The sequence below is a fragment of the Pongo pygmaeus genome, chromosome 13 (assembly GCF_028885625.2).
Source record: "Pongo pygmaeus isolate AG05252 chromosome 13, NHGRI_mPonPyg2-v2.0_pri, whole genome shotgun sequence".
In the NCBI taxonomy this organism is placed as follows: Eukaryota; Metazoa; Chordata; class Mammalia; order Primates; family Hominidae; genus Pongo; species Pongo pygmaeus.
Window position 1 is genome coordinate 105454402 of NC_072386.2, and position 11714 is coordinate 105466115.

Consider the following 11714-nt stretch of genomic DNA (forward strand, 5'->3'; position numbering starts at 1 on the left):
TCTGTCACCCAGGCTGGAGTGCAGTGGCGCAATCTCGGCTCACTGTAGCCTCCATCTCCTGGGTTCGAGCAATTCCCCTACCTCAGCCTCCCCAGTAGCTGGGACTACAGGGGCCCACCACCACCTCTGGCTAATTTTTGTATTTTTAGTAGAGATGGGATTTCGCCATGTTGACCAGGCTGGTCTTGAACTCTTGACCTCTTGTGATCTGCCCGCCTGGGCCTCCCAAAGTGCTGGGATTACAAGCATGAGCCACTGCACCTGGCCAACATTCTGTATTTCTGGCAGCTTTCGAGTAATACTGATACTCTTGGCCCACAGAACACACTTTGAATAGCACAGCTATGAGAAGTAATATCGGAGAGGAGGACCTAATTTATATGGGGGTCAAGGAAAGCCTCTTTTCTCTCTGTCACTTGAAAGCTTTCTGGTTTCCTAATTTCAGACATGGGATGTCAAAAGCAGAGCATCTCAAACAGGAAAGAAGCCTGTCATTTAAACCTTCACTCAGGGCCCAGGAAATCCACGACAGAAGCGTGACTATTCCTATTTTGAAGAGCTCTTGGGACAAGGTCTTTACAGCTTCTCCTAGCTACCCATGGTAGTCAAGATTAGACAATCAAAGCCAGAGGGAGACTGAGACATCTTTCAGTCCATCAAGTTAATTTTATGGAGGAGGAAACCAAGGCACTCATGAGTCAGAGGCAGATCTTGGACTGAAATTCTCTGGTGTACTTTCCACTGCCCTAGGAGAGATGCTGTTTCCAGAAACCAAGGATAGAAGACCTCATTCCTCCCTCCTCCACTCTCCCATAAGCAGTCCCTGCATTTGGAGGTGGAGAAGCAGTGTCTGAGGAGATGATGGCTGTTGAAATTTAATGAAGACTGTTCATAAACAGGTATTATACTAAGTGTTGTTCACCAACTCCTCTTTGGCAAGATGTCCCCCAGTCCTAGAATTCTCTCCCTAATCTCATCTGGGGATCTGGGTCCTAGCTCAGGAAATGTGAACTATCTTGCTCGATAACTTGGCTTTGAGTAAGGTAGTGCCTAGGCTGAACGCAGGCACAAACAAATGGACTCTCCCAGGTTTTCATTCTCAGCTCCACTGAGTAGCTCAGGAAACTTTGTCTCCATGGTTATCAACCAGTTACACTTCCTTAAGTGTACTTCCTCTTTTTTTGGCCTCTGTAGATGTCTGATGAGTATTCCCAACAGTAACAAAGTTCTTTTCATGTATGGAGGGAGGAATGGTCGTGTTTAACCTATCTGTCTCCAGGTAAAATGACCCCCATCCCAAACATCTTCTCTGCCTAGGAGTGTTTTCCTCTCCTTTGATCAGTGATTAGATGGCTAATAATCCATCTTTCCACTGAGTTATTGTGGACATCATAAGATATTATAAAGTGTTAGCAAGTACTTGAAAAGCATAGCTATTTTGAGCACTGCCTTGGTGTTAATGATGTGCTTAATTTGCCTCAATACCTTGAAAGTCTTGTTTCTTTTCACAGAGGAATGATCAGCAGATGCAATCAGCTCCCGAATTTGCTTTGGACACAAAATGCCCTCTTGGACCAAAAATGATCAAAGGCAGCTGTGTTTGGAATATGCCAGGGGAAGTCCACATTCCTTTCCTTGTTGCCCTCACATAGTCTTGTAAGGTGGGCTCTGGCTCATGGCCCAAAGAGACTTTTGCTAAGAATACCTCTTATTTTCAAGCTAATTCATTGGGCACTTAATGAGGGTTACTCTACATGCACTATTTCATTTGGCCTTTAACTTGACCCCAAGAGTTAGGGATTCATCAAGACTTAGAGAAGTGATTTCATAATGTGATAATGTTTATAGACGGTCCCACAGGTGGCGAATAGCACAGAAGGGATTCAAACTTAGGTGAGTTTGACTTTGAAGGCACTGCTTTTCAATGTCCTGCTACATTGCCTCTCTAGATGAGGGCAGGATAAAGCTGAGCAGAAAAGTCTCCTGAAATTTCATGGAAAAGCGAATAGAAGTCATAGAAAATCCTCAGGGGAAGACTATTTTTACAGGGAGCACATGGTCTGCCAAAGTGAGACTTGGACCACAGTGGCTTAAGTGGCTTAAAGCAGTGCTTCTCCCACTTTAAAAGACTGACCAGCATCTAGGGATTTTGGTAAAAGCAGATTCTGACTCAGTAGGGAGGGGCCCTTAGGTTTTGCATTTTTGATGAGCTTCCAGGTGATGCCAATGTTGCCAGGCCATGGACCACACCTTGAATAGCAAGGTCTTAAATACACTACTCAGGAGGCAGTCAGAACACCTGAGGTCTTGAGAGATGGCTGTAGGAGGCTGAGTGTAGATTTGGGCTCAGATATGGGCTTAGGAAATCTTCCTAGTTTGAAGATGGCAGTGGCATCCTGTCCTCTCAGTCTCTTCTGTCAAATCTTTTTGTCATCTAGTTCCGTTTCTTCTCTTCTGTACAATCTGGACTGACTTCTGGCCCTACCACTCCTCTCCTCACACCTGGGCTTGCCTTCCTGTGGGCTGTGCCACTGCTTTCTCTTTTGCCTCACCTGGAATATCCTGCTCCTCCTCCTCCTGCCACCATCTTCCCAATGGGGAGCTCTTTTCTACAGAAGAATGACAGCTAATAAATTTGGAAGGAGTGACAGACTTAGGCATTCCCTCTTTTTCAACCCTCGGTGCATTAGCTGATTCAGACAAGGATCACTAAGAAATGGCAAAACCACCAAGTGAAGGATATTTAGGTCTTCAGAGTATTATCCCATACATAGATTACTTTCCTTTCTTTCTTTCTTTTTTTTTTTTTTTTGAGATGAAATCTCACTCTGTCACTCAGGCTGGAGTGCAGTGGTGCCATCTCTGTTCACTGCAACCTTGGCCTCCTGGGTTCAAGTGATTCTCCTGCCTCAGCCTCCCCAGTAGCTGGGACTACAGGTGTGTGCCACCACATCAGCTAATTTTAGTATTTTTTGTAGAGACAGGATTTCGCCATGTTGGCCAGGCTGGTCTTGAACTCCTGGCCTCAGGTGATCCACCCGCCTTTGCCTCCCAAAGTGTTGGGATTACAGGCATGAGCCACTGCTCCTGGCCAGATTATTTATTAATGAGAAAGAAAAAATGTTTTACCAAGGCGATAGTTGGTGGTCACCGCTTTAATCAAGTGACTAAACCTATAGTCATCAAAAATGGGACAACCTGACATATGTCTCTAGGTGTGCTACAATAAGAAGTATTCAGAATTACCTATATACTATTCTTACCAAAAATGTTTCATCTAAGTATAACCATGAGTTAATACTAAGACAAATCCATGCTATGAATGGATTTCTACAACAGAATTGGCCTGGACCCTTAAAAAAAGGTCAGTGTTATTTAAAACAAACACCAAAGGGCAAAGGAGATTTTAGCTCAGTGCTTCTCAAACTTTAATGTGCATACAGATCACCTGGGGAGCTTGTTAAAATGCAGATTCTGATTCAGGAGATCTGGGGTGAGCCCTGAGATTTTGAATTTCTAACAAGGCCCAGGACCACACTTTAAAAAGCAAAGTTCTAGATTAAAACAGATATTATCATAACACAGTATGTGACCCTAGATTGGTTCAAACAAACAAAAACACAACAGCCATACATATAAGACATTTTTGAACAAGTAAAGAAAATATGGACCATATATTATTATTAGATGATATTATTGAATTAATATTAACTCTCTTGGCTATGATAATGGCATTGCAGTTAGTTAAGAGATGTGTACTGAAGTACATGTGAGTGAAAGGTCATGCTGCCTACAGCTTACTTTCATATCCTTATATAGAGAGAGCAAAAATACAGCAAGATATTGACACAGCAATCTAGGTGCCAAGGTTATCTGACATTTGCCATCCCACTTTTCTGTACGTTTGAACATTTTCAAAATAAGACTTTGGGAATAAGCCATGACTGTTGTAATTCTTGGAAACCTGGCTTTTGTTCTAGCTCTTCTGCAAACCCCTCCTTCATCCTAAGCAGAAATGAGCATTCTGTGCCATTCTGCCGAGAACCCAAGAACTTGGTGTTTGGGCTTCATCTGCTCAACTTAACAGAGTTCCCAGAAGACAGGGTCTTGCCCCTTCCACTTGGGACCTCCCCACATAACCTCACACAGGGCTCGCTCCTGGGAAGATTTACAGTGGATTTTTCTGGATTGCTAAATGGAATGAATGTCAGGTGGAGGGAGTACCTTGGGTAGTGGGAAGTGTCATGGGGCATTCCAAATAACTTCTTCTTGTGCCGAACTCCTATTAGCCTCAACAGGGAAGGCACCATGTTCAAGAGGCTAAAGAAGAGGTATAGAGTCAGCAAACAAGATATGGGGTTTTATTGGGTCTTACATACAGGGGCAGTGAGCTGAACAGGAAAACTGCTTTATGGACAGAAATGATCTCATGGCAGCAGGCTGGACAACATATTCACCTTATATACAGTCCAGTGGTGGTGGGCTGGGCAGGAAAACCACAACCACTTGCAAATAGCATGCGGTTTCTATAGCAGGCTCACTTAACAGCCTCCCCTTAATGGCCTCCACCTGGCAGCCTTCATGTAACCAAAAACTCAGGCCTCAATCTCCTGTATGGCCCATGTTCCACGGGATGGGCTGGGGGCTCAGATGTTCCTCATAGACAAGGAATGAGTCTCCAGGTTGACCACTCCTGGACTCTCTAGCTTGAAACACCCACTCAGACGTGTCTGCCATACGTGGTTATTCTAAGGGTATGCTTCAGTTATTGCTATATCAGGTGTGTTTACCCTACACTTCTATTTTGTATCAGAGCTTAAAAATAAACCCAAAATACCACAGCACCATCACCACCACCAATAATTACTACCCTTAAACAGATGCTCAGCTCCACTGTTGGTGTGGAGATAATTAAAAAAGAGTATTATTATTATTATTTTAAAAAAAGAATTTTCTTTGCTTATAAAGGGAAAAGAGGCAGCTTCTTTCTTGAAAGCCTACCAATTGTGAACCCTATACTCTAACCTTTTGGAATGTAACCCTTCACATTCTCACCTGGGGCTAGAGAAGCCCAGTCTCCTGGTTTATAAAACAAAGATGTCTCTAAGGTTGAGGGCTTCAGAGCCTTTTTGAAATGCAAACACCTACCTCTGGTGTTAACCTAGGAGTCTATCTCATTGTCTATCTCATTATGTATTCCCCTGTCTCTTGAGGAGATAAGAGAAGTTTTATTTTTTGTTCTTTTGCTTTGCTAGATTAATTGTGTGAAATTTCATCCTGACTTTGTAGTCTGTTGCAGGCTGCCTATTTGCATGTACTGTTGTGCTTGCTCAACAGTAAATCATTTTTTTCTTTCCATATTGATGTAAAGAGGTGTCTGTTGGTAGGACTTTTACTTCCTCAGGGGTACACTAGTACAATCTCTTTGGAGACAGACTGACATTTATTGAAGTGAAAATGCACATTCCTACTGGCTAACACAGTGAAACCCCGTCTCCACTAAAAATACAAAAAAATTAGCCAGGCGTGGTGGCAGGCGCCTGTAGTTCCAGTTACTTGGGAGGCTGAGGCAGGAGAAGGGCGGGAACCCGGGAGGCAGAGCTTGCAGTGAGCAGAGATCGCGCCACTGCATTCCAGCCTGGGCGACAGACCGAGACTGTCTCCAAAAAAAGAAAAAAAGAAGATGCATATTCCATTCCTATCACTAAAAATTTATTCCCCAGATATACTTGCAGACACGCACAGAGGGCACAAATTCTAGAGAAAACATTGATGTCTCTCACCAGGCACAGATAAATTATGAAGCATTTACACTTTGTACTATGTGACTCTTTAAAAGAATGAAATCAACTTCCATGTACTGACATGGAAGGATCTCTAAGATATACAGTGTGTTGTCAAGTGACTAAAGCACGATGCAAAATTATGGGTTTATTATAATGACCCATGGGTTTATTATATATTATAATGTGTACTGTGTAGATGCACAGATTTTTGGAAGGACACACAAGAATCTGTCAATGGTGGTTACCTCGGCGAAGATGGATTAGTGGTTGGTGGGGAAGGTGTGAAGATTTTTACTTTCTTTTCTTTTATTTGCTAGTTACTTTTCTTAAACCATGTAAGTATAGTATTTCCTAATATAAATATTATAAAATATATCAATATATTATAAATATTAAATAACAAAATAAATATTATTTTATAATATATTTATAATATAAAATGTTTATTTTAGAATATAAAATAGAAATGTTTATTTTATAATATAAAGTAATATTATTATATAAAATAATATTTATTTTATAAATATGCTGGCTTAAATGTAAATAAAACAAAATACAACCATCACTGAGACTTTAAAAATATCACGGGAAAGAAGTTCCATAGTAACTCAAAGACAGGGATTTTGTTGTTTTTTTTCAAGGCTTTAGAGCAATGTCCTGCACACAGTAGATATTTAATAAATATTTGAGATAGAAACCTAAGTTCCTCCTTTGTCTCTCCCAAGGAGTTTAAGCTTGGAGTTATCTGATCTTCAAGTCAAACCTCAAGGCAAGCTTTGTTGATTTCCCTACACTTTCTATGTCTTCTCTCCTCTGTCTCTTTGCTCATGCTGTTCTATTGGCTAGGAGTGCCTCTCCTCTGCTTTCCCTTCCCTGCCTGTTTGGAATTGTTCACATTTCTCAAGCCAACCTGAAACTAATCCCCAGGAGTTTTTCTTAAACGTGTCTGGAAAAATATATTCTCTCCTTAACTTGTGGTCTCATGGTATCCCTTTAATCACTCATTATATGTTATGACTTAGCTGTTTTAAATTTTGTCTATACATGTGCCTTGGGATAAGAATTGTGGGACTTCTTATGCCAGTAAAACCATTCTTATGGTTCTCCACCCCTGTTCCCATCACATACAGAGTGCTAATTGACTATTAACTCATTCCATTTTTAATAATGGGGATGTGAGTCTAAGCTCCTTGGCTTTCTCCCATTGATTTCTTTCCTGGAGTTTCTTTTAGAGTCTCTTCATTTGTCTAAGTTCTTCCTGTTTTCAAGTCAGTCTACATTCCATCTTCCTATAGGAAACCCTTCCTGATAACTCAAGTTAATGGGAAAATGATGCTTTTTTTTTTTCTTGTTAGGTCTTACAACAGTTAAGGTCTGAGGAATTTATTGAAAATGATCTGTGCAATGCATTTGACACTTTATATACCACGGCTACTATTAACACGGCAAGCCTTAGTTTTAAGGAAGCAACTGATATTTCCTGGGCTAAGAAATCACAGCACACCGAACTGTACAATCAGATTGCACAGTGAATCTTTTCATATCCAAACATGAGGAGTAAGTCAAGGAAGTGGATGCACAAGAAGATAAAGCTCCCAAGAGAAGAATGGGTGCAATGTTTCTTAGTGCTTCTGTGGCTGTCTGTGTTGGCAAAGGGGATGCTGCTTGCATCAAACAATCAAGCAGTATTAGCTCTACCACTTTCTCAGGGTGACGTAGTTCAAGCCCTGTTCCCTTTCTGCTCCTCATTTTCCACATTTACAAAAATGAGGCAGAAAGATTTGCTCTGGTTCTTTTATAGAAGAAATCAATTCAACCAAAAGTTGGATATGAATGATCTCTGAAGCTCTCTCTAGCTTTATATATCACCATCGCCACCCATTTTTCCACCATCTCTTTCTCTCTCTCAGCAGTTCTAGCTGGATCCTTTAACTAAACAACTTCTTAAAGGACACTTCAATTTCTTTTCTTTGGCCATTGCTATAAAATGACATACCCTTGGTTTACTCCAAATTAGAATTACAGAAATTGCAGAGCCCCTACAGAAGAAAAGATGCCCTAAAGTGTTTTCAAGATTATTATACTTAGTAGATGTAGATAAGCCATTAAATTATGAGTTTTAAGAATTCCACTATCTAAATCAAATATTTGCAACTCCTTCTTTTCACTTTTGTAGAGATATGAGCTTCAAAGCTTCCATTTAATTTCAAAGCTTGATGACACTTGAGAAATAGATATCAAAGCCTTTTAAAGCCTAGTTCTTTCCAGCAATTGATAAGCTATAGAGTCTTTGGCCTAAGAAAACTGAAGAAAAACCAGAATAAATTCTGCAGGATTATAATACCACGAAAAGTAGGCGCTATGAATTAAGAAACAGAAATATTCTCACTTTGGCAGGTCATGTGGGTGGGTGCAGTTCTTAAATTACCCAAATTAACAACTTCATCAAAAAAATTCATGAGCAATATATGCTATTGCTACAGCATTTTCTATATAATATATACTGGTGGATTCTCTGTAAACACCAATTTTCTAAAATATGAAGAAGCTTCCTCTTTCTCCTCTTCTGTTTTCAGAAACAAATCTTACCATTTACTTCAAAGTAAATCTCCGAAGACAGTCTGACCCCGTACAGTGTGTACCCAACAATTGCTTAGTATTGTGAGGAACCTCAGAGAGAACAGGTGCTAAAAACCTTTCAACTTTCTGCTTCTATGTGCTGTTTTTTTTTTTTGTGACGCCCTAACTTCTTCAAAGTTGTGGCTTAAGAGGAAGCTTTCGATTTGTCTTGCTGGCTTTAACACCAAAATGTCCAAAGCTCTAAGAAGCCATGGTCTTCTCTTTTGCCTCCTTTCCTTCTAGACCTTGGCCTCTGAAACTTAGCTCTTTGTATAAAACAAAAGCAAAAACAAAACTCTTGGCAATGGATGAGGCCTCAGAAACCTCCAGGACACTCGGACTTAGGATATAGAACCTCAGAATCCAGTCTGAAGTCCTTGAAGACACGATAACAACTTGTGCAAATGTGTTATCAGGTTTCTCTATTGCCACCTTCCTTGATACGGGTCTCTGGCTCATTAAGATTTAAATCTTAACTTTAAAAGGCCAATAGCTCCTCTCCACTGTTTTGCTCAGACAGGTCTGCAAAGTTTTAAGATGATGATGGTCTAACAGTATTTCTCTCAACAAGCCAAATTATTTTAGAGAGTTAAGTTCCTCTTTCTTTTCTCCCTTTCTCATATATATATATATATATATAGTATAACATAATATATATTATGTAACATAAGTGTATTATGTTATGCAGTATATACTATAGTATATTATATATATATATAGAGAGAGAGAGAGAGAGAGAGAGAGAGAGAGTTTATTTATTTAATTTTATTTTTTGCTCTTAACCAACAAACGAATATCATTTGTTCCCAGGGCTCTTTCTCTAGGGAAAACAACAAGAAAAGGAAAGGGAGGAAGAGGAGTCCACTTACCGTCCTCTGAACTACCAACACCATAATAGTGGCCACCGTGAAGACGAGGCACAGAGCCAGCGTGGCTGTGGTGAAATAGAAATAGCTGCGGCTCGTGGTCCCCAGGTGGCTGGCCACGGAGCCCGCCGGCACATGCATGGCTGTGTCTCCAGGAGGGGCCATTCCGTTGAGTGCTTGCTGCAGCCCTGGGTCCATTCTTTATATAGTCTTCCCCACATCACACCTTATCTCTCTTCATCTGATTCAGTTCTGGGCCCATCTCTGTTCCAAGAAGGATTCTCCCCCTGAATCCTGAATCATGTGACTTGGAAAAAAACCTTCACCTGCTGCCTGGCGGAGAAACTCTTCTCTGGGGGCGTGAGGCGAGAGGCGGCAGCAAGGGTGGGGGAGAGGTTCATTTTTCATTGCCAGGGATTAAGTTGTGTGCAGAGAAACTAGCTACAGAGAAGGTGGCTGATGTCAGAGGGCGCGTAGGAAAATGACGGTTCCCCGACTCTGGGTGGGGGTGTGTGTGTGTGTGTGTGTGTGTGTGTGTGTGTGTGTGCATGCGTGCGCACACACAAAGCAACTTCTGTTTCGTTTAGACTCTGCCACGAAACGCCTTCCTGTTCAAGAAGCTGCACCTTCTTTCAGCGAGGCCTGTGGCTCAGAAGACCTCCCCGGATAATGAGTCCTTGCTGGGTCTCAGGCAGGCCGGATCCCTCGGACTGCAGTGGAATAACACCAAAGGGTTCGGTTTGATTGGCTACTGCTGAAAAAGGGACATGCTGCAGGCTCCCTGGGGGAAAAAGGGCGCACAAATGAAGATATTTCTCCAAAGGGAGACTGGCTTATGGCAGTATGAAATTTGGGATTCAAAGATACTGTCAGAGAGCAGGAATCTGGAAATATCAATCTTTTGAACAAACACTCCTACAGAAGTTTTGGGATCTGTTAAACTGGCAGATGAACCTGGACCTGCCATAAAACTCATGAAGAGGGGAAGGAATTGGCAGTGAGGTGGCATGGTGTGGAATGTGGGGGCTGTGTGTGTTCTGCGTGGTGTACTATGTAGTGTGTGTGTATTTGTGCTATGGGGGTATGTGTATGTGTTGTGTATTCTGTATGGTGTATGTATGCAGTGTGTGTGTGGTGTGCATTTGTGATCTGCAATGCATGCCGTGTGTGGTGTGTATGTATGTGTTGTGTGTGGTGTGTATGTACGCGTTGTGTGTGGTGTGTTGTGTCTTGTGTATGTATGTGTTGTGTGTGTATATGACTACTATAATTGAACCCCTACTATGTCAGGCACAGCGCTAGGAGTTACATGTGGCTTCAATCCACTTCCACCTCCACCCTCCGAGGCAGGCAATATTTATTTTTTACAGATGGGAAAACTGAGGCTCAGGGAGGATGAAAACTATCTCAACCCAAGTTGCAAGTGTCGATCACTGAAAGAACTTGGGTGCACTTTGCAGTCTGCCTGGCTGAAAGCTCATGCTATGTCATTCAATCTTCACCGCACCTGAAAGCTAAAACCTGAAGTGTGGTCTCAGCCCTTTCCCTTCTTAACCTTGGGCCATCATACAAGTCTTTATGGCTTTCTCTGTTCCCAATATGCATTACAGTCATCAGGAAGACTGATGATGTCAGATGTACTCCATGAATAAAAATAGATTTGGGGATGGTGTTGGACAATTCCTGTTAAACATCCCAAGCGGTCTACTGGGCCAAGTCTGGAATTTAGATACAATAGACAGATTACCTGGGGGACAGAGTTAGATCACATCTGTGGTTACTAATGATCTCCATTTCAAAATATCATTTAAAATGTTAATCACTGCATAGCTGCTGCCTCCAGATGTGGGCCTTTGAAAGCTCCATTTGGTATCACCCTGGAAGAAATTCATTCTGTGTAGCACCTCCTTTCCTTTCTGCTCACTTTTTGTCTGCAGCGCATCACTTTGAGCCAGCAGAGATCCCAGATGCCCCTAAGGAAATGTCCTATGTCTAAAGCCAAGCTTGGATTATTACCACTGCTGTTCTTGCATAGAACCAAAATTTCTGAGCATCTCCCAAATTAGGACAGGCTTTAGGAGTTGGTCTGGATATTTCCTCCCAGTGAGTCTGTAAAAGCATAGATCCTGGAGACAAAAGAGACATCAAGAGATAAATTGTTTTCTTGGGCTAAATAGAGTGGGGGGGCGATATACCCATTTTACAATCAAGGAAACCGAGGCCCCCGTGATCCCAAGTTGAGTTTGGTTTTGAAAACAGTGTGTTCACATTGGTTTGGTCCGGTAATTAAGGTGGGAACGAGGCAAGCCAGTGTTTTCTGGGGCATGGACCTGGCTGATTTGGAGAGAAGGCTGTGTCCTCTGGTGGGCACGGACAGCGAGTGGGTAGCAGGGGCTCTGTGGTCTGCCCAGAGCTGCTGAGAACCAGCTGCTCCCTTGGCCCT

General features: G+C 42.0%; 1 protein-coding gene across 2 annotated transcripts in view; it reads right to left on the bottom strand.

The window, feature by feature from the left end:
* TNFSF8 (TNF superfamily member 8) overlaps nt 1-9910 on the bottom strand; it is a 38205-nt gene extending 28295 nt beyond the window's left edge. Inside the window, exon 1 of one of the 2 annotated variants that reach the window (XM_054501542.1) lies at nt 9275-9761. In XM_054501542.1, the coding sequence (XP_054357517.1) occupies nt 9275-9469 (195 nt within the window). In that variant the 5' untranslated portion in view covers nt 9470-9761. Of the gene's footprint in view, nt 1-9274 lie in introns of both variants that reach the window. The other variant, XM_054501541.2, reaches the window with a different exon arrangement.
* Between the last annotated feature and the right edge of the window lie 1804 nt (nt 9911-11714).